The sequence below is a fragment of the Herpailurus yagouaroundi genome, unplaced genomic scaffold (assembly GCF_014898765.1).
Source record: "Herpailurus yagouaroundi ecotype Mexico unplaced genomic scaffold, PumYag 530, whole genome shotgun sequence".
Lineage (NCBI taxonomy): Eukaryota > Metazoa > Chordata > Mammalia > Carnivora > Felidae > Herpailurus > Herpailurus yagouaroundi.
The window spans coordinates 4,248,103-4,263,759 of record NW_024412747.1 but is presented as its reverse complement, the minus strand read 5'-3'; the positions used below and the strand labels follow the sequence as shown (position 1 = coordinate 4,263,759).

Genomic DNA, 15,657 nt, shown 5'->3' with positions numbered 1-15,657 from the left:
ACACACACACACACACACACACACACACACACACACACACACACACACCACTCTTCCTTATCCATTTGTCTATCAGTGGACACTTGAGTTGCTTCTACATCTTGGCTATTGGAAGTAATACTGCAATAAACACAGGACCCATACATCTTTTCAAACTGATACAGTGTTTTTATTTTCTTTAGGTAAATACCCAGTAGTGGAATTGCTGCGTCATATGGTATTTCTATTTTTAATTTTTTGAGGACCCTCCATACTGGTTTCCACAGTGGTTGCACCAATTTACATTCCCACCAACAGGGCACAAGAGTTTTGGTTTTTGTTTTTGTTTTTTGTTTTTTTCCCTCCACATCCTCACCAACACCTGTTATTTCTGGTCTTTTTGGCACTAACCATTCTAACAGGTATAGAGGTTATATCTCATGGTGATTTTGATTTGCATTTCCTGGGTGATTAGTGATGTTGAGCATCCTTTCAATGTGTCTGTTGGCCATGTCTTCTTTAGAAAAAATATTTCTTCAGGTCCTCCTCTCATTTTAATTGGATTATTTGTAGTTTCGGTGTTGAATTGTATAAATTCTTTATGTATTTTGGATATTAATTCCTTATCCGATATATCATTTGCAAATATCTGCTCCTATTCAGTAGGTTGCCTTTTTGTTTTGTTGATTGTTTCCTTCATTGTACAAAAGCTCTTTATCTTGGTGTAGTGCCAGTCGTTTATTTTTGCATTTGTTTCCCGCACGTCAGGAGACATATCTAGAAAAATGTTGCTAAGGCTGATGTCCAAGAAATTATTGCCTATGTTTTCTCCTAGGAGTTTGTGGTTTTAGGATTCATATTTAGGTCTTTAATCTATTTTACGTTTACTGTTGTGTATGGTGTCAGAAAGTGATCCAGGTTTGTTCTCTTGCATGTAGTTCTCCATTTTTCCCAGCACTGTTTATTGAAGAGACTGTCTTTTTCCATTGGATAGTCTTGCCTCTTTTGTCATCAATTAATTGACCATACTGGTGCGGGTTTATTTCTGGGCTCTCCATTTTGTTCTATTTATTTGTCTAAATTTTGTGCCAGTACCATATTGTTTTGATTACTACAGCTTTGTCTATAACTTGAAATCCAGGATTGTGATGCCTCCGGCTTTGTTCTTTCTCAAGATTGGTTTGGCTGTTTGGGGTCTCTTGTGGTTCCATACAGATTTTAGCATGAATTGTTCTAGTTCTGTGGAAACTACGATTGGTATTTTGATAAGGATTTCAATGAGTCTTAAACAGTTTTTCTTTATTTTTCTTTCTTTTTTTTTTTATTTTTTTTCAACGTTTATTTATTTTTGGGACAGAGAGAGACAGAGCATGAACGGGGGAGGGGCAGAGACAGAGGGAGACACAGAATCGGAAACAGGCTCCAGGCTCTGAGCCATCAGCCCAGAGCCTGACGCGGGGCTCGAACTCACGGACCGCGAGATCGTGACCTGGCTGAAGTCGGACGCTTAACCGACTGCGCCACCCAGGCGCCCCTCTTTCTTTATTTTTTTTAACATTTATTTATTTTTGAGACAGAGAGAGACAGAGCATGAACGGGGGAGGATCAGAGAGAGAGGGAGACACAGAATCCGAAGCAGGCTCCAGGCTCTGAGCTGTCAGCACAGAGCCCGATGCGGGGCTCGAACTCACGGACCGCGAGATCATGACCTGAGCCGAAGTCGGCCGCTTAACAGACTGAGCTACCCAGGTGCCCCAAACAGTTTTTCTTTAATATCAAATCTAGTCAGTGTTCAAATTTTCAATATTCTCACAAGTTTTTACTTTAAAGTTACTTACACTTTTTTAAAAAATTAGGGTCCAAACGAAGTCCATATGTTGCAATTGGTTGTCTTCAGTGTTTTTAAATCTGTTTGTTCTCTCTCCGTGTCTTTCTTTTTCTTCTTGTGTTCTCCTTCTGTTGAAGAAACTAACTTGTTTGATGGTAGGGTTCCCCACTCTCTGGATTTTGGCTGACAGTGTCTTTTCACATGTTCCTCAGTCTTCTGCTTTCCTGTGAAGTAGGAGGTGGATCTAGTTACCATTCCTGGATAGGAGATACTTTTCACTCTGTCTCCCTTTAGAGCCTTCTCTTTAGTTTCATGGTTCTGTCTTTTTATTCGATTTTAATGGTTTGTTTGTTTTTATTTTTTTTTAATGTTTATTCATTTTTTGAGAGTGAGAGACAGAATGTGAGGGGGGAGGGACAGAGAGAGAGGGAGACACAGAATCTGAAGCAGGCTCCAGGCTCTGAACTGACTGTTAGCACAGAGCCCGATGTGGGACTTGAACCCACAAACCGTGAGATCATGACGTGAGCCAAAGTTGGGCTCTTAACCGACTGAGCCCCCCAGGTGCCCCGAGTTTCATGGTTTTTTGTTTGTTTTGTTTTAGTAAGCTCTGTGTCCAATGTGGGGCTTGAACTCATGACCCCTAGATCAAGTGCTACATGCTCCACCAACTGAGCCAGGCAGGTGCCCCTAGAGTTTAATTTTTATTTATTGTTCATTGTATGTGTTGCTTCCTATATCTATGGATTTGTGTTTTTCTCCCATCCTCAAGAGATAACAATGCCCATATTGCCTGTTTTCTTGTCCTGTTCTCTATCACTTTTCCCTCCTTTTTTGTTTTTTTTTTTATTTATTTAATTTATTTTTTATTTTAGGGAGGAGTCGGAGCAGAGTGAGAGGGAGAAAGATAATCTCAAGCAGGCTCCGTGCACAGCATGGAGCTCTACACGGGGCTGATCTCACGGCTATGAGATCACGACCTGAGCCGAAATCAAAAGTCTGACACTTAACTGACTGAGCCACCCAGGTGCCCCTGTCCCCCTCTCTTCTATTCTCCTTTCCTTCCTATCCCCTTCAGTAGATGACAGAATAGACAAGTTATGTGATGTGAGCTAACTGGAGTTGAGCAACATTTAAAAAACATATTATTGGGGTGCCTGGGTGGCTCAGTTGGTTGAGTGTCTGACTCTGTTTCAGCTCATGATCATGATGATGATCTCACGGTTTGTGGGTTCAAGCCCCACATCAGGCTCTGTGCTGATGGCATGGAATCTGCTTGGGATTTTCTCTCTCCCTCTCTCTGCCCCTCCCTTGCTCATGTGTGCGCTCTCTTCTCTCTCTTTCTCTCAAAATAAACATTGTTATCAAAATATAGTTAGAAAGTAAAGTAAAATGAAACTATGAGAATATGCCACATAAACCTATAGGTCCTTCTCTTCACCAAAATATGAAGACTAAATTGCAGGAGTGTTGACCTCAAGAATGTCTCACTAAAGTGAAGGGGCGCCTGGGTGGCTCAGTGGGTTAAGCGTCTGACTTTGGCTCAGGTCAGGATCTCACAGGTCACAAGTTTGGGTGATGTGTTGAGCTCTGTGCCGACAGCTCAGAGCCTGGAACCTGCTTTAGATTCTGTGTCTCCCTCTCTGCCCCTCCCCCACTCGTGTGTGTGTGTGTGTGTGTGTGTGTGTGTGTGTGTGTGTGTCTCAAAAAATAAACATTAAAGAAAAGGAGTATCTCAATATATGAAAAAAACAAATTTTTAAGGACTTTATTAAGATCTTGTCAATTTTGTAATTTTCTTCCTAGATCTCCTCATATTTTGGATTCTGTCTATATTATCATGAATGACACATTGACCTTAGATGTCATTGGTCGACGAGTTGAAGTTAATGGAGAACATGCAACAGTGCGTTTTTCTGGTGTTGTCCCTCCTGTGGCAGGTAAATTATAAGTGTGTGTGTGTGGTGTGTGTATTTATTTATTCTGGATTGTTTCTTTGTAGGCTTCTTGTAGTGCTCCTCCCCCCCCCCCTCATAGTGCTTTGTAACAACAAGAAACAATTTGTAGATGCTTCTTATATTCTTATATACCATTGTTTTGTTCGGGTAACAATATCCTGTGGTATCTATGGTTTTATTTCATTTTACATTTATCTAATTATTTAGTGTTACTATTTTATATTAATTGAATGTTAAAATATCTTCTGAGTAAACTTAAAACAACTCATAATCTTGAATTTTCATACCCTACCCTCAAAAACTAAGAATTTTTTGGAAATTTCTTTTGTCATTAATCCACGTGTATATGTATTTGAAGTAGCTTAAATCGATATAAATACAATTTGTGATGTCTTCTTTCATTTATTATTTGGAATATATTTATGTTTCTATAGTATTATTTTCCTTACCTTTTTTGTTAAGATATAATTGACATATAACATTATATTAGTTTCAGGTATACAAAACAATGATTTGATATCTGTATATATTGCAAAATGATAACCAAGTTAAGTCTAGTTAACATTCATCATCATACATACTTACAGAGTGTTTTTGGTGTGATAACTTTTTTTCCTTTTATATAATATCATTCTTGTATTTTTTTTTATTTTTTATTAACAATTTTTTTTAACGTTTATTTGTTTTTGAGAGGGAGGGAGGAGGAGCAGAGAGAGAGGGAGACACAGAATCCAAAGCAGGTTCCAGGCTTTGAGCTGTCAGCACAGAGCCCTATGTGGGGCTCAAACTCATGAACTGTGAGATCATGACCTGAGCCGAAGTCGGACGCTTAACTGACTGAGCCACCCAGGCACCCCTCATTCCATTATTTTTAAATTTATTTATTATTATTTTTATTTTTTAATTTTAATTCCAGTATAGTTAGCATACATTGTTGTGTTGGTTTCAAGTGTACAATGTAGTGATTCAGCAATTCTTTACATTTTTCCTGTGTTCATCAAGATAAGTGTACTCTTAGTCCCCTTTCACCCATTCACCCCCCACCCCTACCTCCACTCTGATAACCATCAGATTGTTCTCTATAGTTAAGAGTTGGTTTCTTGGTTTGTCTCTTTTTTTCCCCCCTTTGATTCTTTTGTTTTGTTTCTTAAATTCCACATATGAGTGAAATGATTTCTCTGACTTATTTTGCTTAGTATTATATTCTCTAGCTCCATCCATGTTGTTGCAAATGGCAAGATTTCATTCCTTTTTTATTTTTGCCTTTTATATATGCCACATCTTTATCCATTCGTCAATCGGTGGACACATTGGCTGTTTCCATAATTTGACTATTATAAATAATGCTGCAATAAATATAGGGGTGCATATGTCTTTTTGAATTAGTGTTTTCATATTCTTTGGATAAATACCTAGTCGTGCAATTACTGGATCAGGTGGTAATTTTATTTTTAATATTTTGAGGAACCCCCATACTGTTTTCTACAATGGCTGCACTGGTTTGTGTTCTCACCAGGAGTGCACGAGGGTTCCTTTTTCTTCACATCCTTACCAACACTTTCTGTTTCTTGTGTTTTGGATTTTAGCCATTGTGACAGGTGTCAGATAATATTGTAATTTTGATTTGCATTTTCCTGATGATGAGTAATATTGAGAATCTTTTCATGTGTCTATTGGCTATTGGTATATCTTCTTTGGAGAAAAGTCTATTCATGTCTTCTGCCCATTTTTAATCGAATTAATTTGTTTTTTTGTGTATGTTGAGTTTTATAAGTTCTTTATATATTTTAGATACTAACCCTTTATCGGATATGTCATTTGCAAATATCTTCTTCCATTCCTTAGGTTGCCTTTTAGTTTGGTTGATTGTTTCCTTTGCTGTGCAGTTTTTATTTTTTTTCAAAATTATTTTTTAAAGTAATTTCTACACCCAATGTGGGGCTGGAACTTAAAACCCCTAAGATCAAGAGTTGCATACTCCACTGACTGAGCCAGCCAGGTGCCCCTGTGATGTCATCTAAACAAAAGTTTCACCTGACCCTGTGGGCAATGCTGAAGATAGATAGGGGGCCCTTCAGAGATTTTCCTAGTTGAGATGAGGGGCTGGGCATTTACATCTGTGATGATCCATCACTGGATCCTGGTATGTGGAAGGGTGTATGTGCTTGTGCAAGGCACTTTTTTTTTGGTTCTAAAAGTGGGACCATAGTTGAGGGCTAATTGCTAGAAGCTAGTATTCCCAGCAGCTGATGAGAATAAGGCTCTGTTTGTAAAGGCAGCTCGGAGTAGTGCATCCCAAATCTAATAATACAGATGGAAGCTATTTCATGGTAATTTAGTGAGTATGAAGTAGTACATATTTTCATTTATTAAATTGCCTGTGAGTTTGACACTTCCTTCGTGTATGTATTATCAGGCAGTTTTTTACCTGAAATTATAATTGTGCAAAGAGGGAGCTATTCTTTATTTACTCTATTAATTATCTGATTGTATGAGCGCATTCTCTTATTTTACCTCAAAGATGCTACTTTGGGATTTTATGTATGCATTTATTTATTTATTTATTTATTTATTTATTTATTAATTAACAAATTTGTTGGGGGAGGCACCTGGGTGGCTCAGTTGGTTAAGTATCTGACTTTGGCTCAGGTCATGATCTCACGGCTCGTGGGTTCCGAGCTCTGCATCGGGCTCTGTGCTGACAGCTCTGAGCCTGGAGCCTGCTTTGGATTCTGTGTCTCCCTCTCTCTGCCCCTGCCCTACTACACTTGGTCTCTCTCTCTCTCTGTCTCTGTCTCTCTCTGTCTCTCTCTCTCTCAAAAATAAATAAACATTAAAAAAATAAAAATAATTTTTTTAATGTTTATTTATTTGTTTTAAGACAGAGAGAACGCAAATGGGGGCAGGGCAGAGAGAGAGAGGGAGACAGCGAATCCCAAACAGACTCTGCACTGTCAGCACAGAGCCGACATGAGGCTCGAATTCATGAGACCCATGAGATCATGACCTGAGTCGGGTCGGAAGCAAGAGTCAGACACTTAGCCAACTGAGCCACCCAGGTGCCCCTAAGATTTCATTTAGAAGTCATCAGGTGGAATTGGTACAAAGATAGGAGAAATCGAATGCAGATGTAGTAATTACTCCTGGTGTTACTTCAGTATGTGTTATAACTAAACGAGTTAAGATGTTTAAGCACTTGGATCAGTTACTGGTGCATAGTGTTAACTATTGTTGTAGATAAACATTTTAAAAATGTACTTAAAAAAGAAATAGAGCGGTTCTAATGTTTTGCAAATGGCTTGGGGATGGAAATGTAATTTCCTGAAATAGCATCATATGCAGATTTTAAAACACGTTTATTTTAAGTAAAGATGATGTGCCGTGGTGGGCAGAATAATGCTCCCTCCCCTCAAACAAGGATATCTCAGGACCTGGGAGCATTATTCAGTTTCATGGCAAGGGAGAATTGGGGTAGCAGGTGGAATTAAGGTTGCTAATCAGCTGACTTTAAGATAGGGAGATTGTCACGTGGGCTCAGTGTAATCCCAAGGATCCTTGGAAGTAGAAGTGGAAGAAGAAGGCAGTGCCGGCACTTGTTGTGATGTGAGAAAGTTTCAGCCGGCCATTGTGGGTTTTGAAGATGGAAGGGAGGCAGGAAGCTTAAGAACGAGTGCAGCCTCTAGAAGCTGGAAAAGGCAAGGTAGCAGCTTTTCCTCTAGAGCCTCCAGAGGGGAAGACAGCTTTGCAGCACCTTGACTTTAGTCCAGTGAGACTCTCATCAGGCTTCGGACCTCCAAAACTGTAAGATAATAAATTTGTGTAGTTGTATAGTAGCAGTAGGAAACTGATATATCCTAGCTTATTGTGTGAGGTATTTTATTTAAAAAAGTTGTCTTTTCAATGTTTATATATTTTTTGAGAGACAAAGTGTGAGTTGGGTAGGGGGAGAGGGACACAGAATCCGAAGCAGGCTCTAGGCTCTGAGCCGTCAGCACAGAGCCCAACACGGGGCTCGAACTCACAAAAGGTGAGATCACGACCTGAGCCGAAGTTGGACGCTTCACCGACTGAGCCACCCAGGTGCCCCTGTGTGAGGTATTTTAAAAGTGTCCCTAGAAGATTCTATGTCTTCCCCCGTTTATGCTCTGTCTCTCTCTGTCTCTCTCTCTCTCAAAAATAAATAAACGTTAAAAAAATTTTTTTTTAATAAAAAAAAGTGTCCCTAGTGATGATAGGTAAACACTAATGTTAGAACTGCGTTTGAAGAGTCTGATTAAAATAGTTTCATGAAATAACGGGAGTGAGGAAGCACTTTTTCTAAATTAATTCATATCATGTGATTTAAAGTGATAATGTAACTGATTTAATTAATGAAATACTGTAAGTAGATCTTTGATTAACATACATCTGTGTGCTTAAAAATTATTACTGGATATTCTCATATCCATATACTTGGAGTTGCTTACATCAATCCTGATGTACATTGTATTTTTATTTCCTCCTGGGCAGTTGTCTTCATGGTTCTTTGCCCTTAGTTATTGTTTTATGTTTTATCGTAACTGAAATCTGGCATTACTGCCTACCTATATGCAGTGACTAAATTAAATAGCCCTACAGTATTTCGGGTTCAATTTATCCCAAAGTAACAATGTTAACTTTAAACAAAAAAGCAGAAATGTATTTCTTCTAAGTTCTTATGGAGGCATTTTGTATTCCTCACTCAGTTTATTGATCCTAAGTAGGGATTGAGATGCATTGCCACCTACTGAAACAGAAATCCGAATTCATCAGGGAACAGCGACTCACAGCTGAGTTAGAAAAGTTAGAAGTCAGCTTTTGGGCTTTTTAGTATTTTTCTCTACTCCTCACATCTTTTTACCAAAACCTGCATACCAATTTCTGGTCCCCCAGATTCCAGCTTCTGGCCTGAACTCTCCAAGGGGCTGATTCTACCCTGCACATCTCTGTGGCTCATTGGAAGAGTTCTAGCAGACTTTTTTTTCCCTTGCGTTTTAGAGGACTATTGTAATTTTCCATGATGAACAAGGGAGATTTTTGTTTACATCTTAGATGGTGTTGTTATTAAAATACTATATAACAAGATTTTCTTATAGTGTCATTGGGTAAATAGTGCTAATTAATCTTTGGGCCATTATTGAAGCCTTGTTGCTACTTTTTAAAAAAATTTATTAAAATAATACATGAACCTGTTAACACCTAGTGCTTAAAGGCTCATGATGAAAAGCAGGAGTGTCCAGCTGTAGGTGTTTTTTTCCACTGTTGTAGGTGTTTTCTTAAACAAGCCTATTTGATTGAGGTCACATGTACCTCTTCAGTTATGTTTTCTTCTAAGATTAACTTTGATAGTTGTTACCCTTCCATTTTACTTGCCTTTTCTTTCTGGCACTCCTGTTGGTTGGATATGGGATTTCCTAGATTGATCCTCTGTTCCTTTTATTCTTCCTTGCAATTTATTTGTTGAAAATACTGTGTTTGTCTTCTAAAATTTCCCATGTTCTGGGTTCTTCTGATTACATCCACATGATATCATTAACATGTTTTTCTGTCTTTGTTGCCTATAAATTGGTAGTTATATAGGCTTTATTAAATTCAGGTTTGGTATCTCTCTCTCTATTTTTTTACAAATACTCTGTAAGTGTTGTGTACTTCAGTCAGGCATATAACGTCTGCTTGTATCTCTTTGTGATGTTCGTTCTTTTTTTTTTTTTTTTTTTTTAACATTTATTTATTTTTGAGACAAAGTGCAAGCAGCGGAGGGGCAGATAGAGGGAGACACTGAATCCTAAGTCGGCTCCAGGCTCTGAGCTATCAACCCAGAGCCCGACATGGGGCTCGAACCCACGAACCATGAGATCATGACCTGAGCTGAAGTCGGACGCTTAACCGACAGAGCCACTCAGGCGCCCCTGTTACTTTTTTTTTAAATTTTTTATTAAATTAAAAAATTTTTTTCAACGTCTGTTCATTTTTGAGAGACAGAGACAGAGCATGAGTGCGGGAGGGGCAGAGAGAGAGAGGGAGACACAGAATCCAAAGCAGGCTCCAGGCTCTGAGCTGTCAGCACAGAGTCCAATACAGGGCTTGAACCCATGAACCATGAGATCATGACCTGAGCCAAAGTTGGATGTTCAACCAACTGAGCCAGCCAGGTGCTCCTGTGATGTTATTTCTTGATGACCGTTGTTTATAGTGGTCATTTGGGGATTGTCAAAAGGTGAAATTCTAATAATTTTCTTTATCATTCCTTTGATCAATGAAATAGCTGGGCAACTTATATTGTGGAGAATGTCCCTGTGTCAATTACTTGCTTTACAAAGTAATTGGATGATTGAAAGGCAGGATAAATGTTTGATTTTTTCCTCTTATTTATTAGTCTTCATAATGAATTGATTCACTTAGAAGACCTATGAAAGATTTTAAAAATCTTTATAAAATCATGGGTTTAAACATATTTGATATGTTTTAGTCCATTGCTGTCCTCCTTATTGATGCTCGAAGTGTCCCATATTTGGCCCGAAGGAACCCCTTCAGATTGACTCCTGAGTACTTTTGATGTGACCCAGTGGTTTCTGATAGCTTCCTTCCTGATATGATAAGGAAGCTATCAGATGTGCAGGGTGTTCGTCTTACATATTTTTGGTCCCATGTCACAATCAGCCATTTCTCCAAGGGCCTGATTTTTTTTTTTTTTTTTTTAAATAGGAAATAACATTTGTAGGCCACAACCTGAGTTACTGCAGTGCTCATTGCTATTGGGTCGGTTGTCGTTTCTAGGCCATTTTTAGTTGACAGAGCTGCTACGTTGAGTTAATTCCTAAAAGTAGAATAGATTTAAGGAGGATCTGTGTATTTTTTATTACTTTTTATAAAAGTTTCAAACATCCCACAGAGAATAGTATAAGGAACACCTGTATACACTTGTGATGTCAATTTAACGTTGCTGATATTTTTACCTTATTTACTTCATTTCTTTTCATTTTTTGCTTAAGCACTTTATTTTTTTATTTTATTTTATGGTTTTTTGTTTTTGTTTTTGTTTTTGTTTTTACTTTTGAGAGAGCGCTCATGCATGCGTGTGAGCAGGGGAGGGGCAGAGAGAGGGAGACACAGAATCCGAAGCAGGCTCTAGGCTCTGAGCTGTCAGCACAGAGCCTGACGCAGGGCTCGAACCCACGTACCATGAGATCATGACCTGAGTCCAAGTCAGACGCTTAACCGACTGAGCCACACAGGAGCCCGGTTTTTTGCTTTTTGCTTTTTTATATCCATGTTACATACAGTACAATAATGATTTCAGGAGTAGAATCCAGTGATTCACCCCCTAGATATAACACCTAGTGCTCATCCCAACAAGTGTCTTCCTTAATTCCCCTTGCCAATTTAGCCTGTCCCTCCCTCCCACAACTCCTCCAGCAGCCCTCAGTTCTTATTTAAGAGTCTCTTATGTTTTGTCTCCCTCCCTGTTTTTATATTATTTTTGCTTCCCTTCCCTTATGTTCATCTGTTTTGTATCTTAAATTCCACAAGTGAAATCATATGATACTTGTTTTTCTCTGATTGGCCAATTTCACGTAGCATAATACGCACTCTAGTTCCATCCACCTAGTTGCAAATGGCAAGATTTTGTTCTTTTGATTGCCGAGTAATATTCCATTGCATATATATATATATATATCCACATCTTCTGTATCCATTCAGCTGTCGATGGACATTTGGGCTCTTTCCATACTTGGACTATAGATAGGCGTATGTGTGTTTAAATGTGGTGATGACAGGATATGTTTTCATGTTCTGGGAGTTGATGGAAGAAATGGCTAAAGTATCTGACATAACTGTTGTCTAGAAGAACATTCACACATTACGTTAAAACCAATTTGTGGTCTCAGACACGTAATACTATTCAGATGAAAAATTGTGAATAGTGTAATTTAAATAGGTAATGCATTTAATTATTTCAGGGTGCTTTTTATAGCTTATTTATTACTGGGATGTGGCCCTGCTTAAAATTATAAGCAGGGTTTATAATTTTATTATAGGAGCAATAGGCATTCAGTAATTTATAATTTCAAGTATTTTAGGCCCCCGGTCATCTTTTCCATATTTATAGATACAAACAATTTGGTACTCGGTCATATACTTGGTTGAGGCTTTGGACAGCTGTGGGGTTGCTTCCTGAGAGAGAATTCTTGCTCCTGAAAGTTAGTGGTATTTCTATAGCCCACAATTATAATTATGTAATTATATATATAATTATATAATATATATATAAAACATTTAGAACTGTGCCTGACAGGAAGTAAGAACTTTTTCAATGTTAAAGATTATTGTTTTTGCTGTTATTGTTGTGATTTAGAAAGAAAAAGTATTCCTTTCCCAGAACACTTTATTTCCATGTATAGGAAAATCATCATAGAATATTGATTTTTGTTAGAGTTAGAGGACTCATTGTCCTCTGTCAGGAAACTGATGTAATGAATATAAAAACCTGTAATTTATGTATGGCCCTTAGAGCCATAAAGTATGGTCTTTAATACATTAAACCATTATGCTTATCAACCATGTGCCTTGTATTTGGATTGGCAATACAGAATACCTTCTCCTCAGTTTAAGTGACTTCAGTTTGGAGTTGCTGTCCTTTCACTGTAATTAGAAACCTAGCTGAGATCACCTCTGTTGAGAAAGGGAAGTCTAATGCAGTGTGCCTAGGGAACTTGTTGAAAATACAAATTCTCAGATTCTGCTTTCAGAGATTCTAATTAAGTAGGTTGGAGTTAGGGCTTAGGACACTTTTTTTTTTTTTTTTTTTTTTAAAGAGGGAGAGGGGGGGCCCCAATAAGCCGGGGGCCGAAAAAAAACCCCACCCCCGGGGGGGGGGGGGGGCGGGTAGAGAGACAGAGAGACAGAGAAGCGGAGCTTACTGGGAGCAGGGCTCGAGCCCACCAGCCGTGAGATCATGCCCTGAGCCAAAGTCAGATGCTTAAAGACTGAGCCACCTAGGTGCCCAGGACTCATTTTTAACATGGTCCCTAGATGATTCTGATGCCACACTTTGGAACGGTTCCGTTTTTATTCCTTTGGATGCACTAATACACAGGTGGAAAATGAGATCCTCAGAAAGCGAAATAAACCTGTATGCTTTTCTGTAACTGCCTTTACAAAACTAAGCTTTCTATCCTGAAGCTTGAATTAAGAAATAACCACTTGTGCAACACCAGTGAAAATGTTATAAAGCTGTTACCAAGTGGGGCGTGACCGTCATTATCTTATTTGATGCTCCTTATACAAGTACCGCTGTGACAATTTACAGTTAGCCTAGGGACAGGGGAAAATGGTTTTCTTCTAATGAACGGATGTTTCTACTACTGGACAAGAGAACTGCACCTTTTTCTTGCTGCAAGGAAGCTCAGAGCAATGTTTTGTACTACATTGCTATTTTTTCAATGATTCTCTGCTTTTTAAATGTTTATTCCCCACTTCCCCTGCCCTTCTTGGTTAGTGCCTTTTGATCTTCCAGTACCTAGTTTTCTTTTCCCTGATTTTAAAAAATTAATTAATTTTTAAAATTTACATCCAAGTTAGTTAGCATATAGTGCAACAATGATTTCAGAAGTAGATTCCAGTGAATCATCCCCTATGTATAACACCCAGTACTCATCCTAGCAAGTGTGTTTCTTTTTAAAAATTTTTTTAAGTTTGTTTATTTTTGACAAAGACAGTGCGAGAAGGAGCTGGGGAGGGGCAGAGAGAGAGGGAGACACAGAATTTGAAGCAGCCTCCAGGCTCCAAGCTGTCAGCACAGAGCCTGATGCGGGGCTCGAACTCACGAACTGTGAGATCATGACCTGGGCTGAAGTCGGACACTTAACCGACTGAGCCACCCAGGTGCCACCAAACAAGTGTCTTTCTTAATGCCCCTTACCCATTTAGTCCGTTCTCCCTCCTATCACCCCTTCAGCAACACTCATTTCTCTATATTTAAGAGGCTCTTATGTTTTGTCCCCTCCCTGTTTTTATATTATTTTTGCTTCCGTTCCCTTATGTTCATCTGTTTTGTATCTTAAATCACACGAGTGAAGTCCTATGATATTTGTTTTTCTCTAATTTTCACTTAGCATGATGCCCTCTAGTTCCATTCATGTAGTTGCAAATGGCAGGATTTCATTCTTTTTGATTGTCTAGTAATACTACTTTGTGTGTGTGTGTGTACTCCCACCAGGAGTACAAAAGAGATCCTGTTTCTCTGCATCCTTGCCAACATCTGTTGTTGCCTGAGTTGTTGATTTTAGCCATTCTGACAGGTGTGAGGTGGTATCACATTGTTGTTTTGGTTTGTATTTCCCTGATGATGAGTGATGTTGAGCATTTTTCCATGTGTCTGTTAGCCATCTGGATGTCTTCTTTGGAGAATTGTCTATTCATGTCTTTTGCCCATTTCTTCACTGGATTGTTTTTTGGGTGTTGAGTTCTTTATAGGTTTTGGATACTAACCCTTTATCTGATATGTCATTTGCAAATATCTTCTTCCATTCCATTGGTTGCCTTTTAGTTTTGCTGATTGTTTCCTTGACTGTGCAGAAGCTTTTTATTTTGATGAGGTCCCTCTAGTTCATTTTTGCTTTTGTTGCCCTTGCCTCCAGAAACGTGTTGAGTAAGAAGGTGCTGTGGCCAAGATCAAAGGGGGTTTTGCCTCCTTTCTCTTCTAGGATTTTGATGGCTTCCTGTCTTATATTTAGGTCTTTCATCCATTTTGAGTTTATTTTTGTGTATAATGTAAGAAAGTGGTCCAGGTTCATCTTGTGCATGTTGCTGACCAGTTTTCCCAGCACCATTTGCTAAAGAGACTGTCTTTGTTCCATTGGTTATTCTTTCTTGCTTTGTCAAAGATTAGTTGGCCTTATGTTTGTGGGTCCATTTCTGGGTTCTCTATTCTGTTCCATTGATCTGAGTGTTTTTGTGCCGGCACCATACTGTCATGATGATTACAGCTTTGTAATACATCTTAAAGTCTGGGATTGTGATGCCTCCAGCTTTGGATTTCTTTTTCAGGATTGCTTTGGCTATTTGGGGTCTTTTCTGGTTCCGTACAAATTTTAGGATTGTTTTTTCTAGTTCTGTGAAGAATGCTGGTGTTTTTTTGATAGGGATTGCATTGAATATGAAGATTGCTTTGGGTAGTATCAACATTTTAACAATATTCTTCCAATCCAGGGTCATGGAATATTTTTCCTGTTTTTGTGTGTGTGTCTTCTTCAATTTTTTTCATAAGCTTTCTATAATTTTCAGTGTATAGATTTTTCACATCACTGGTTAGGTGTATTCCTAGATATTTTATGGTTTTTGACACAATTGTAAATGGGATTGATTCCTTGATTTCTCTTTCTGTTGCTTCATTATTGGTGTATAAGAATGCAACTGATTTCTGTGCATTGATTTGATATCCTGCGACTTTGCTGAATTCATGGAACAGTTCTAGCTGTTTTTTGCTGGAATCTTTTGGGTTTTCCATATAGCGTATCATGTCATCTGCGAAGAGTGAAAGTTTGACCTACTCATGGCTGATTTGGACGCCTTTTATTCCTTTGTGTTGCCTGATTGCTGAGGCTAAGACTTCAATACTATGTTGAATAACAGTGGTGAGAGTGGACATCCATGTAGTGTTCCTGACCTTAGGGAGAAAGCTCTGTTTTCCCCATTGAGGGTGATATTAGTGGTGAGTCTTTCATATATGGCTTTTATGATCTTGAGATATGATCTTTCTATACCTACTTTATTGAGGGTTTTTATCAAGAAAGGATGCTGTATTTTGTCAAATGCTTTCTCTGAATCTATTGAGAGGGTCATGTGGTTCTTGTCCTTTCTTTTATTAACGTG

General features: G+C 38.5%; 1 protein-coding gene across 6 annotated transcripts in view; it reads left to right on the top strand.

Annotated features, from left to right (window-relative positions):
* Nucleotides 1-15,657, top strand: part of TBCE (tubulin folding cofactor E) — a 92,726-nt gene that overhangs the window by 19,281 nt on the left and 57,788 nt on the right. For 5 of the 6 annotated variants that reach the window (XM_040464879.1, XM_040464880.1, XM_040464883.1 and 2 more), the window contains one exon: nt 3,614-3,747. In XM_040464879.1, coding sequence (XP_040320813.1) covers nt 3,648-3,747 — 100 coding nt within the window. In that variant the 5' untranslated portion in view covers nt 3,614-3,647. Of the gene's footprint in view, nt 1-3,613; nt 3,748-15,657 lie in introns of those variants that run through there. The other variant, XM_040464884.1, reaches the window with a different exon arrangement.